The sequence below is a fragment of the Pterocles gutturalis genome, unplaced genomic scaffold (genome assembly GCF_000699245.1).
Source record: "Pterocles gutturalis isolate BGI_N339 unplaced genomic scaffold, ASM69924v1 scaffold37837, whole genome shotgun sequence".
Classification (NCBI taxonomy): Eukaryota; Metazoa; Chordata; class Aves; order Pterocliformes; family Pteroclidae; genus Pterocles; species Pterocles gutturalis.
The window spans coordinates 4,055-18,438 of NW_010111534.1; the positions used below are offsets into that span (position 1 = coordinate 4,055).

General features: G+C 42.3%; 1 protein-coding gene across 1 annotated transcript in view; it reads right to left on the reverse strand.

Annotated features, from left to right (window-relative positions):
- Positions 1-858: 858 nt before the first annotated feature.
- The window catches only part of WHSC1L1 (Wolf-Hirschhorn syndrome candidate 1-like 1), a 29,229-nt gene continuing 15,703 nt past the window's right edge, over positions 859-14,384 (reverse strand). Inside the window, 12 exon segments of the mRNA XM_010073755.1 lie at positions 859-1,461; positions 2,524-2,728; positions 3,081-3,187; positions 3,696-3,837; positions 4,205-4,321; positions 4,901-5,170; positions 5,492-5,604; positions 6,056-6,258; positions 6,826-6,982; positions 9,304-9,453; positions 13,294-13,464; positions 14,056-14,253. Coding sequence (XP_010072057.1) covers positions 1,220-1,461; positions 2,524-2,728; positions 3,081-3,187; positions 3,696-3,837; positions 4,205-4,321; positions 4,901-5,170; positions 5,492-5,604; positions 6,056-6,258; positions 6,826-6,982; positions 9,304-9,453; positions 13,294-13,464; positions 14,056-14,253 — 2,075 coding nt within the window. The 3' untranslated portion in view covers positions 859-1,219.

Here is a 14,384-nt window from a genome sequence, read left to right on the forward strand (position 1 = left end):
CGCTGCCTAACAGGAACCCCAGGAGAGAACTGTCCCACGAGGCTGAAGCTGGGGGCTGCGAGCACGGCCCGCTGCGCAGACACAGAAATACCCTGCTCGTCGGAGGAGCGCTGAGATTTTTCTCAGCTCCATTAACAATGAAGATTAAAGTGAGAAGATCTTTCTCAGCAAAAAAAAATCTAAACATTCAATCAAAAGAAACATGCACATGGGTCGGATTCCTGAAGTGCTGAAATGGTCTTTGCAGCTGACGGGAGCCTGGGGAGGCAGCAGCAAGGAATCACACCAGCGTGACTGCCGCAGAGCCAGCGCAGGCTCGGCAGATGGCAAACACGTACGCACGGAAAAACCCTCCGCCTACAGGAGTCGATGCAGAGCTCCCGCTGGCAGGATTACGACTTCAGTCTGAGCATGCTGCAGTACATGAGCGAGGCCAGGAGGCTCTGCTAACTACGAAGCTTTTCCAAATTAGGCTGGATAAGGAAATGACCATTGTGCAATTAAGCTCGTTCTGAATTCCCACCTGCCTACAAACACTGGTGACAGCTCTCAAGCAAGGAACCATGATTTCTTCCCTCCTTAAACAACGCTGGATCTCATGTGACAAGCACTTCCAAGAAGCCATACACCTGATTTCTCATAGGAAAAACTTTACAACAATGTTCAGAAGTTAACACGATACAGAACCTACCTTCTCAAAATGCCTTTAAAAATAAGTACTGGAGTAGAGGCATTTCAGGGTCACCTGGTCCGAAACCCACCTCTGTCTTTATGGCATCTCAATGTTACACAGAGTGGGGAAGATTTATTCTTTTCATAAACTAGACATAAAAGTTACGTTGGCTTTGCTATTTTGTTGACTGATCAAAACCAGATCTTCAACACCCTTTAAAAATTAAATAAATAAATATGTTGCTATGCTTTGCTTTCTACACAGAATACTCTTTTCACTGTCAAAAGGTCTGTTTTTCTCTGAAGGCCAAGACATTTCTGGTTTCCAACAGTAAGAGCTGCTGTAGCACATTCAAAGGTAAAAGAAAGACCAAACGATAACAAACAAACACCACTGCCTGCTCCTGCTTGCTAGGATTAAATGGTCCTGCTCCCAGTCCACGCACGATGGCTCCGATGACAAAGACTGAATGTGTCATAGCAGTCTCTTCAAGTTCATCACCTGTTTGCCCCTCTTCTTCCCTCCCTTGTTTGTTTTTAACCAAATTCACTCCTTTGCTTCTTCTACAGGATTCTGTTGTTCCAATTTGCACTTTATCTTGCTCCAGTACTCGGGTGCCACAGGAGATTTGGGGTCGTGTGCGGAGCAGCAGAGATGGCCGTCCAACGCCGACGCCACCAGGGCTCCCTTCTCGTGATCTTTACAGAACGAGTGAGGGCAAAACTCACAGAACGAAACTGCAGGATTGCTACAGACGTCACACTGATGCCACGGACATTCCCACTTTCCTGAGGATGGGAGGAGAAGGGAGAAGAGAGAGAGGAAGCTGAAATTAGTGCATGTTGGGGACAGCACTGGCCTTTAACCCTTACTCCATGTCGTAATTGTTCAGATGAACGCAAAGAAAGGTCAGAACATCAGCTCTTACTGTAGTTGCCGCTTCTGCTTCTCATTTACAAGAATATGACTGGAAACAGTTCTTTGTCATTCCTTTTGGCTGGGTTACTGCTAAGAAACAGAGAGTGCTCCCCTTCACAGGGACAGGACACACCACGGCTACAGCGTGTCCAGCCCCAGGTCTCAAAGAGTGAGAACAGCACTGAGATGAGACTCCAAACGCCTAATGAAGCTGTAACTAGTATATCTGGGCCAGCCTGAAAAAAAACCCTGAACCTCAAAGAAACCCAAGCTATTTTGAGGATAGCTTCCATGTTTCTAATATGCTGAAAGGGCACATGACAGATTCAGCTTCATTCACGGCAGCCATGTGGTTAATTTAATCATAGACTAATCTGGACTTCCAATTATTTTCACCAAAGTCTTTGGAATCGGGAAGATTAAAGAGATAAGGATTTCTACAAAATCCTGCAATCGGATTAAGATGTTGTATGGCTGAATAATTTGAGCCCTAGCTACAAAAAGCTGTGCCTTCACATGGAAAAAGTCAAATGGAAGATAGGCGCCATCAGGATGCAGCTGATAATTTAAACACATTTACTGATTAATTGAGCCCTGTACATCATGCTTGCTATGTCACTGGTTTGAACTATCACGTGATTTGTGCTTGGTGACCTTGGGACATCAAGATGAAGCTTATATTTCCACCAAAATAATAGGAGGAAATTTGATCCAATAAAGAGAAGCAACACAAACAACACTAACAAGTATTACAATGCCTCTCTGAGCATCGGATCTCATTTAGGAACACTGCCACCTAATGTACTTCTAAAAATGGGCAGTACTGCAAAGGAAACACGGTGCATTTAATGTAAATGAGTCCTGCAACTCAGCTCAAACATCGTCTGGCAAGGAAGGAAAAGATGAACAGGAAGCATTATGATTGCTCTTACCAAAAGGTGGTTGAGTCAGGTTAAGGCATAGGAGGTGGTACGCTTTGGGACAGTCCTTTTTATCACACATGACCAGTTCTCCCCCGTCTCCACACTGGAAACAGTTGTCTTCGTGCATCTGCTTCTGTTCTGTTTTTATTTTCCTTTTCTTCTGCTTTAATTTTGCATTCTTCACCTTCTCTTCATTTGCCGTTGCAAATGCTGTCTAGCAATTAACAAAGATCACAGCATACTGTCACTTCATGAACCCCTTCCATTAAAATCAATTTCATCAACTTTGGGTTATTATTTGCATGAACTATGCTTAAACTAAAGCAACTCAAAATTTTTAAGCTATAAAAGCCAGAAATGCCCATCCACATGTATCTGTATTAACACAATTTGGTAAATTAACTTCACCCTAAACACAACAGCACTGCAGTTCGTAACTGTAAAATGTTTACGGTGCCAAGTATTACAACAGACTAAAGCAAAAAGCTAAATAAAACAAAAGACTTTGTCCTTCTCTCACTGATCTCAGGATTTGGGAAGAGAAGCTTCAGTTTTCATCCATGTACCTTTGGGCGCACTCCTAGGAAACCACTGCAGTTTTCTGCTCCACAATGACATTCGGTCCTACCATTGCCGAGGCAATCCAAATTATAATTAAATGTTAACTCCATTCCTAAAATTTAAAGAAAAACAATTCACCCAGAGACACTGAGGAAAGACAGGCTCTTGACGATGACATTTCATTAGTATTCATCTCTTCATAGTCTGCGAGATCTACCAGCAATATGTTCTAAAAGGCCAAGCTTGAAACAGCGCACTGATTTCAGAAACTCTGAAAGTAGCAAATTCTGCCCAGATCAGACATAAGTAGCAGCTATACTATCACACAGACCCAGTGAAAATGACAGATCAGATCAAACACTTGACAAAAAGACAATACCACATCAGACAAGTATTGCTGAAAGTGTCAACACTATGGTAAGCGTTTGCATGACACAGAGTTAACGTTGTGCTTAGCAGCAAACCCTGCAGCTGGCTTAAACAGCAGCTGTCAGCTTCAAACTATTTCTAAGATCCCTACTAAAACTAGAACTCAAATATTTGTTAAAAAAACTAGCCAAATTAGGAACCTGGCCATTTCAAGACAAAAGTATACGTGCAAGAGAGTGCCAGCTTTTTACCTGCAGGAATATCGCAAAGGGCAAACAGTCCAACTCTAATGTCACCATTCACTGTCCACTTCTGTGTTTCACAGTTTGGATTACAACTATGGTTCATAAAACGAGAATAATTCCCCTTTGGGCCAGCATCTATTATCCGGTCCTTCAAACAAAAAGACAGACATATTTAGTACTTCTAAACAAAAAAAGGTTAAAAAGTGAATACTTATGGCTAAGGCAGCATGCTTATGCTTATTTTAAACCAGTTAAAAGTGGTAAGTTTTCCCTGCAGAATTAATTTTATGAAAAAGTGTCTGAATATTTGTGAAATAAGCAGAGAGTGCACAACCTAAGAGAGGCTGTTTCACCTCTTCACCCATTCCCTTAAAGAGAAACACAGATGTTGTTATCCTCCTGCCACACCTGAGCATCAGTAGGAAGATAACATCAAACACAGACTGCTCCTGCCAGCATTTTGCCCCTAGTTTCAACCACCAACAGTTTATATTGAACAAAGATAAAACATTTACCTTTGTTACAGTTAACATATAAAAATTGGTTACGCTGTTTTCATGTGCACGTTTGATCCGCAGCCTGCACTCCTCTTCGTCGATTAGCTCGCCAACATATTCATTCACAAATTCACCCTGAAAGGTAAAGGAAAACAAAAATAAGAAATCCATGCTTACTACTTCTTACGATGATAAAGGGAAGCAGCATGGAAAAAAGCATTTCCTATAATAAGCAACAAGCCCACTCAAAAGGAAAAGGCAGAGCCAGGCACCGCTCCTGTGTTCACTGCACAAGTCACATCTGTCAGTTCTATACAATCCTTTTTACAGTTTCATGCTTTCTTTTAAAAAGCACGAGACAATATTCGTAGATTCCTAAAGAAACATCAAGTATTACAACAGCAAGTATTTTCACCAGATCCTTCTCTTTTATTAGGACTTTTAATCGATTAAATTAATCCCTTGCGAGTTCAAGCCGACTCCACCCACCCTTTGAGCCTCTCTCATATTTGGTGATCATCATTTGCTGGCTTATGGTAAGGGCAAGGGGAAGAAAAGGAAAAAAAAAAAAAAAGATAAAAAAACAGACATTTTGGCATTTACTTGAAAGTACTGGAAGTTTTGTATGCACTTGCTTAAGGTACACAGAGTTGCAGCGTTTTCACATAAAACCCGGCTGATGGCTCTCACAGCCTTTGTCCCTTGTAACTCTACCTTTTTAATGCTCCTCTTCGTCCTGAGCCCCCATCCACGCCGATCAGTTTTTATGATTTCAGCGTCAGGGTAGAGCCTTTTGGTGAAGCACTGGTTCTGACAGCGCTCTCCCGCGGGGCACACCTGGGGGTGGCACTCGTACTGCAGCATCCTGTTCAGACACTCTGACTCCAGGCCGCAGGGGTTCTCGTCCGAGGGCTTGCAGTTACAGCGAGGGATTTCCGACAGATCAGCGACCTGAATCTGGACCTTCCCTATTACCTTGTTGGACTGTGGAACAAATGAAAAAAGAAAAAAAAAAAGACTAAATGAGAATGACAGTGCACAAAGAACACAAACTCCACAGCTTTACTGGAGGCCAATCATCAACTGACAGGAGAAGGCAAGAGAATAACGATTACGTCTTTTATTTTTTTCTTCTAGACCCTTTTGAAGGATAGTGTGGCACAACAAGTAGAGTTCCTGCGATTCAGCAGCAGACACATGCAAGCGCTTTTACAGATGGCATCTGTTGCCACTCAGCTGCCAACTTCAACTACATAGCTTACCAATGCACAGAATAAAAATAGGAAAAGAAAGAAGCCAACTCACTTTAATGTGTTTGTAAGGTGGAGGTTTCCTTGAATTCCTTTCAATTTCTAGTGCCTCTTTGCTTTCTCTTTGTGCTTTCAGCTCCTGGAAGCGTTTTGCTGCTTCTTCAAGTGCTGTGCAAGGGAGTTCAAAATAGAAAGCGATTAGCACCAGATGCTGTTAATCAAATATACACATGTACATAGTTTATTTTCTTTAAAAGCGAGGAATAAAACTCGATAAACAAAAACACAAGCTAAAAATGAGTTATCGCAGTATATCATGAATCTATCATCAGGTACTTTTCAGTAGGTACAGAGATACTGAACATGCAGCAGAGCCCACGCTCCATCTTAACATTTCCCAGTTTGTGGAAGAATCGAACTTGCCCACAACAATACACAGTAAGTAGGCACTTAAAGAAACATATTTTTATCTGCAGTTAAGGGATCTATGTAATGTTTGCAATTTTACGTGAACACAGAACACTAGTCACATAATATTCCCATGCAGGTTAAGTGGTGATGGAGACACAAACACGTGGAATTTTTGTCATAAGCCACTATAAACTTTGTTTGATTTTACCTTTCTTGAAGGTCTTGTTAATACTAGTTTGCCCCTCAGCAAAGCTTTTATCTCCTTCAACATAAGGGAAAACTCTGCCCTGGTGTACCCAATAGTAGTCATGTGAACCAAAGAAAAATACTGGGAAGTCCCCGATATCATGTTTGAGGCCCTGTATGTTGAGAGGCACAGACCTGGGATTGCAGATCTCTGCTGGCCACCACCTGAAAAGTAAAAAAGAGAAAAAGAAAAGAATGTAAGTTCCTTGAACTATAGCTTTAGCTTCTGAGTTTGCCTAACTGGATTGAAAAATAAAAACCAGTTTTCCTTTCTTAAAGAAGTGAACTTCTTCCTTCTGCAACCAAGGCTCCCTTTAGCAACACTCGGGAAGCACCACCATGCAAAGCACGAGAAAAGTTCTTATTCCAGGTTTTGGAAAAGCCTCGTAAGAACATACGTGGCACTAGAGTGGACTTCTAAGGTCAACTATAAATGCTTGTGTTCCTGCAGGTGACTAGCAGCAAACACAAGCCGGGACATCTTCCCCTGGTTCTCCATCTCGCTATTACGCTCTACAGAACAAATGTAAGTGCCATCACGTACCCACCACTGCCTGGAAAAAGCAGGAGAATTTAATTTAAAAGGCGACATCGATGTCTGACATGAAGTAAGGAATTATTGTATTTGTAGTTCTGGTTTATGAAGACTGAGCTGCTTGGAGTTATCTTCCTGTAATGCCATAGTACGCTAAAAACACACAAAGCACTAAAACCCAAAAACAGCAAACTTGCCTGTAATTTCCAAGCTTGACCCAAACGATCTGCTTGTAACGTAGCTTCTTGCCAGCTTTACAGTCATTGCAATTCCAGCACCCCTCGGGCATTTCTATGTTGAGACACTCGGGGTGAAAGGAGGCTGGGCAGGACTCACAGCATAACAGTTTGCCACCTTTGAACAAAGAAACCCTGCTTGGTTTATAGAAGTAAGGATTCGCTTCCTCTTGTGCACAGCAACCGACATCCAGCTCAAATCACCCACTCTACATTCTCATGTGCCTCACAGAAAAAAACGGCAAAAGAAAGGGATCAAGTCAAACTCAGCAATGTTGGTTAAAAAAGACAGTGCAGTGCGAGCGTCTAACGTGCCCGTCGTGACTCCCCACTCCATCGAGGACACCCGAAAGAGCAGCTGGGTATTTTCCAACATGAGGTAAGCTGGCAGCAGAAGAAACGCTCCCAAAGGAAGCACTGCGCCTGAAAGCAGCGCTTTTAGCTTGTATTTCTTTGGTGATGGCCAAAACTTTGGTTTATTTCTTTGGTGATGGCCAGAACAATGACAAACAACCCAATTTTTAAGGAACACGTCTTCAATCAACATTGTGATGACTGAATCCCTCAGCAATCAGTTAGTGCGCATTAAACCCCCGCAGCCTATAGGTTGATCAATGCTTTTCTGCACCAAGGACGTGACAAAAGAATCGTAATGTCTCTCTTTATTCCACAAAAAGTCATTTACCAGTATGAGCACAGCACGTAATGCAGAGTGAGACACCACACGAGTTGTCCCCATCACAGAAGTTCCTTTTGTGCACAAAGGAAATCTCAGTGCAGTGGTTAACGTGAATTTCTGAAGTTTATGCTTATTTGGACCGAAGTTGTTTTGGCTGGCTTGCACTTTGGCAGATGTACTAAACGTGGAGAGCCACAGCACATCTCCAAGCCACCATCGGCAAACAAAGCAGCTCGTACAATAAGACTTGATGCATTCCACGTATTGTAATATTTTATATATAGGTATATAAAATATATAGACACACATTATAATAGATATCTAAATTGTTGAAAAATTAACAAGTTTTTGTGTCCCAGCCAGAAAAATCTGGGAGAGATTTGAGAGTATTTAGAGTTTTCAAGCACAATGTCAAAAGAAGCGTGAATAGTAACTTTCAAACATTTATCAGAAAATCTTGTCCACCTATAGACTTTCAAAAGTGTCATTGCATTAATTGATTGTTGCATGTCACAGTAAGCATTCCTTGAAACACACCAGTTGCATGACCAACACTGTATTTCCTCTGCTAAAAACAGTCAAATCCAACCACGTGGATCTTCTAGAGCTCCCCAAACCCGTAAATAAAATTTTAACCTTTAAATTTTTTTTTGCAAATGTTATTTCAGAGGAAATACAGACCCAGTGTAAATTACTGAAACATTATCCAACATGGTAAAATGCCAAGAGATGCAAAAATCAAACAAAATCAAACACAAAACCGTCAGTGCTAAGCAAGAAAAAAACCCAACACTTTGCTCTTGGGATGCACTAGTAAGATATCGCTCAAGCTAAGCACAGGGCTCAAAATAATTTTTGTTCTCAGGAATTACAGGAACTACTGAAAGCCATCAATCTAGCAACATTCAAAATAACCTAACTTTGGAATGGTTAATTGGGCACCGTTTCTGAACACTCTCAGGAAATCAAATTTCTGTGGGGAATAAAATATTACATCTGAGTATCTTATACAGACAACAGTTATCTCCCCAGAAGGTACTGTGAGCTGCTCCAGCACCACCCACCCCAGAATAAAGCCATCTCTTTCTCCCGGAGCTGCAGGATTTTCTGCCCAGGACAGAAAGCGTCTCCTGCCGCTCCCCCACGCAGCACCGCGTCGGGAAGCAAGTGCCCGTCCCGCCAGGAGGGGAAGGAGCGCTGGCTGTCCCAAGCTGGGGACGTGGAACACGAGGCCCAAGGACTAACGGACACACCCGCAGGTGAAACCGGGCTGCCTTCCCCTCGGACATCCTCTGGATGGGCACGGGACCCACCCGCCTGCAACCTGAAAAATCCTTTCTTCTCTCAGGCTCTGCATAGGCTACCTAGAAGATGTGAAACAGCACACCCCCCTCTTCTCCCAGACATGAAATCAATTTAAGAAGCTGTTGGTAAGTCCTGGTAAGAACGGAACACAACACCATCGGCTCTGTTCGCCTGCCCTTCACCCTACTGCGTGAACAGCTGAAGCTGGAAAAGCCTGGGCCAGATAGAAAGCGATTTAACCTCTTTCAAGGAGAATTTAGTGACAGCAATTATTTTAAGCCCTTTTGTAAATAAAAAAAATTGCCAACGACATGAACACACGCTCACAACAACCAATGAGTGAAGTTTACTGAAAGCAATAAGTGGTGCTCGACAAGCAGACATCGTTTGATTCAGAGAGAGAAATAACAGAAAAAGCGAAAGTAAATGAAAGAGAAAGAAACTATTTTGGTTACCTTTCTCACATTTCTTTTTGGAAGCTGACGAAGGAGGAGGAATCATAGGTAATTTCATCAACTCAGCACGATTTGACTCATTCAGTAGGTAGTGGGACTTATAGGCATATGAACTGAACATGGGGTCTGAATGATCCTGCACTACCAACCCTATACGAAACAAACAGAAAGAGATGAGTTGCAATGAAACTACCCATGATTCCATAAAGGAGAAAATAAAATAAAACCAAATGAACACCTCTAATGCATATATGTGTGAAAGAAAAAAAGATAAAATGAAGAAAAAGAAAAGTCTGACAGAAAGTCTCTTCGCTAAGAAAGAGGCTCTGTGTTTGAGAGGCTAAATAAAATGTAACTGGAAAAACCTATGATGAATACGCTGTTTCTAAGTGGAATTTCAGTTGTGCTTTTACCCTTAATTTGTGCATTTCTAGAAAAGCACAGGAAAAGCAACCAGTTTTAATTCCGTGTGACCCACCCTCCCTCCCTCCCAAATGACAAAAAGCAAGAGGGGATGAGGGTCACTGCATCAAAGGTCGCGCTGTTACCTGGGGCTACAAACTGAAAAAGCAGAAGTTGTACACCAGAACTCACCATCTCATTTGCTACAAATCTGTCTCTAAGATCTTACCTATAAAAGCATTTTGCCTTTGTAGTTGTGTTGGAAAAAAATAACACAGGGGGTCAGTGATTCTGCAAGGCACCAGAGGGGAAAGAACAGAAGAAAGTTCTGCCCTACACAGTTTGGTTTTTGGTAAAGCTCCCCCAACCCTGCACTCTCACAGCCCCTTTGGAGCAGCCAAGCACTCTGTTCTCCCACATGCCTTTATTTCAAACCCTCTGTTTGCTTTTCTCTTTCTCCAGCACAAAGAGTTTTTCCTCGTTGCTCCGAAGAGCCCGGCAGCCCAGGTGAGAGCCCCATGGCTGCAGGTCAGAAGCATTTGGCCAGTAATTCACGGAAGAGCAGAGCAACTGAGACCCAAAGACGCAGGAAAGATGAGCTACCAAGATAGCCACCAACCCCTTCCCTCGGGGGACACGCAGAGCGGAGTGCTGCAGGGAAGCTTTCGAACTGGGGTGCCTAAAAACTGCGCTAAGGAGAACAGCGTCAGCCTACCTGGAACGTGCGTCCTGACCCACACACGCAGTTCTGTGAACTGTAACAGGCTTATGAAGGGGATTCCAGGAAGGTGAACGAGAAGTCTTAAAATACACCGTACCCCAAGTACCTCATGAAAAGCGATTCTGTGTATTTTATAGATTGTCTGCTATCTACAGTTTCTCACTGCAGTGATGTTTTGCATCTAAACACAAAGCTTCTGATATCGACTAGAACTAACTAATGGTTCTCCCACACAGATGCCCAAGTATTTCTAAAGCATTCAGTTCATCGTTTCTCTCTGAGCAGGTACTCCCAGTGCCCCTGCCACAGACGCTGTCCTCACCTCACGTCCCTCACGCTGACCACACATGACTAGGACTCAGCTCAGCCCAGCCGGGGCAGTTTGCTAAATGGAAACCTCGCACAGTCTTTCTTTGGGGAAGCACACCAGCTCCTGATTCCAGCTATGCCCAATAGAAACAATCCCCACAACAATTTTCTAGGAGAACAAGTACATAGCTGCTGTAAAATACAGAGGATTCAGTCAGTGGTAGCGGTCTGTAACTTTTCAGTTCTCATAACTAAGACTCGGTGAATACACAGGACAGGAAACTCATCTGCTGGGGTTCAGAGGTTACTTATACTGCCAGAAGAAAATACAGACTTCCGTAGTTTTATCCCTGATGAAGCTAGATTCAGGTATAAACAGAATTACCAAAAGAATGTCAAATGGAAAAAACAAAACAAAGCATGAAAATTTTCTTCTGCACTTATTTTTTAGAAATAAATGCAGGCCTGCCTCTCCTACTGTGATTGAGTTTAGGAATCCCACTCCTAACCTCTGATTTTTGTGCCATGTACCTAAGACGGATGCCAAACAGCAGCTATTCCTTTTCCTAAAGCTTTTACACAGGTTCTACCCAAGAGAAGTAGGAGGCCTCTATTTTTCACCTTTGTGTCACAGAGTAAGTAGCCAAAACTTGGAGAAAAAATTCCCAGAGATTCACCTTCATACGTATCTGTAAGAAACCACTGCACACTTACAACCTGGAGTAGCCTCTTTTACGACATCTGGATCTTCCGTCTGCTTGAAGCATCTGTAGTAGCTGGCCACAGGGGTCACAAAGTACAACTTCAAGGAAATTGATTAAGCTGGTTTGTATCGTGCAATGTATTTTGATACTACAGCTTAATAGTGTTTTGAAATTGGCAGAAAACATAATATTTAGGATAAATCCAAGGCAGAAGCCTGCCATTGCTCTCCATTCACAGCTTTCATAACCGAGATCAGCCACACTCCCATCAGCGCGGTTCTCCAACAGCCAAGATCCTACGACCTGCCTCACGCAGGAGCAGAGCAGCAGGACAAGACACCATCCTACCATACAGAATTCTTCACATTAATACTTACAGGGGCAGACTAAAGCCACCCTTGGGCTTGCCAAGAGACATTTCTAATCTGACATTCAAACCAGGGAAGATCCACAGAACCTCTTCTGTCATAAACCTCTATCTGATCCTGGCACCAGACTGACTCCGGACAACTGAGATCAAAAACATAAAACCAAGGTGCTGAAAATATTACGGAACAGCTCTACCTACCACACAAATTGCTTGTAATGATTCTACTCTAGTGCTAGAAAACAAACGACTTCTTCCCACGTACTGATGCTGGGCTTTGGACACTGGTTAAATTAATAATGTTGAAGGACAGATTCTGTTTCTTCTCCGAGTTAGCATCTGAAGCAGAATGCCCCAAAGCGTCTGTCTGCTACAGAGAAAATGCCGACCCATCTTTTCACACATTCCGAGGAGCTTTGCTAAGGCTCATTCTAAAACTTACTGTTTCTCTCTGAGCTTCTGTATTTTTTAAAAATTTTATTTTAAACTTGATTCTTTGTGATGGCTCCTAAATAAGTTGTAAATGAGGAAAGGGGAAGAAAGGAGAGAGGTAGAGAGGAAATTATTCTGGCACCATCCCTCTCTTCCTGCTCAAAGTTTCCTACTCTTAGTCTGCTCCTCCAAATTCAAGACAATCTTTCCCACACTAGACCTCCAACAGAATGAACACAAGTGAAAACAAGTAACTTCAGGATTGCTCTCATTTTCCCTTCCTTATCAGTGACTTCCAAAGAACACATCCAACATAAACTTTTAAAATACTGTATAAGATACATATTATTATTCAAACACCTAACTGTGTCACTTCAATTAATCCAGGACAATAATGATATTTTTCCATTGTGCGACTAAAGCAACACTGCACCCCAACCTTTCAACCTCCTACCTTGCAGGAGACTAGTGACTGAAGAGCCATAACAGTAACAAGTGGAAAAAAAAAGAAAAAAAGAGAACTTTGGCATATGGAAAATCCCAGCATGAGACTTGTCTATTGTATACACAGCATTGTAAATGTTTTTCTATCAAAGTTCTCAAATGTGATGGTAGTTATAAATTAAAATGAATTTTTTCCATTCATGAGTAAATCCTACCTTTTAGCCTTAAAAATTTAAACAGTTCTAAGTTTGTGAGTGGTGAAAGATTCCCCTTCTGCTTAACAGACCGTGAATAATAACACAGCATCCATTCTCAGCTTGCAATGGCTGGAAATGGGGGCTCAGCATCCAGTTTTCCCTACTGGCAACACAAGGAGGCCTTCTGAGTACCTACTGCTGTTCCTGAATATCAAATATTATGGACCAGAATAGCAAGTGGAAGTTTAATGAGAACTGTTGCCCAAAAAAAGAAAAAAAAAAAAAAATCACAGGCAGCATCTAAATCCTCAAGAGCCCTAAGGGAATTTATCTTTATGAAATACATTATTTTATCACTAAACTGCACAAGTGACCACAGAACTATAAAACAGGGGAAAAAACAAGTGCGCTCACCTCTTGCACAAACGAAACAAAAGCCTACATTTACAGCTGATGAGGAGTGATTCCTTTTGGAATGGTTACTACAGATGAGAATGTGGGATGACACAAACAAGCTTCCTGCCGCAATGCAGCCATCTCCTGAGTGATAGGCAATGGGACATCTGAAACATCTCACCATGCGACCTGTTTAACACAAACGCAGAAAAGTGCACCGTGTCACCCTGCAGTCAGGATATGGTAGAAGACACCAGAGAGATGCAAGGCTGATTTTTATTCCAATCAGAGTACAGATTTAGAAGACACATTTACATCTTAAAAAAAGAAATTCACAAAAGTTACCTTTAAAACTCTGTTAAGAAAAAAAGACAGTTTTAATCATTCTAGAGTCTACTTGTTTTGTTTAAATATTTTTGTTAATTTCTAAAAGGATTCATTTTTTCTTGAAAAATAATTGTTCAAAAAGCCACTATCAACTTTAAAAAAAAAAACAAAAAAACAAAGCCCAAACATTCCTTGGCCTTGCCTAACTAACCCTTGGCTCCCATTAAACCCAGCAACAAAAGATGAGTTGAGTGCTGTGGATCCAGGTATACTCAGACAGCCGTCCCAGGCTGCTAGCTGACCCCAGACAGATTTAAGTTAATGACCCTCATTAAGAAGGAAACCCTTGTTCTTTGCTGCACGCTGCATTACAGGGGGCAGAGTTATATTCATTGTTACAGTGATGATGCATTCGAGCTTCCTCCTGCGATTCACAACCAGCTCTGCTCTCACCTTTGCTTGCTTTATGAATATCCTTATCCATCGAGCAGGCAGTACAGCAATGCTGCGGGCAACGGAATCCTCGTGACTCGAACAGAGCCGTGGCAAACTTCCGAACACAGGCCTCGTGATAAAATTTACCGCACGTGTTGACGGAACAGCGCTTCACATCTTTGCCAGGAAGCTTGCATGAAAAGCACGTATGTTCTCCTTGTAAAAGAGAGAATAAGGAAGCCCAGCTGTCATGGCCAGTTCTTTGAGATACACATTGTTCAAAAAAATTCTGTAGTGAACAGAGCTACGCTGGTTTGAGCAACACAGGCTCCTTCCCTTCCAACAGG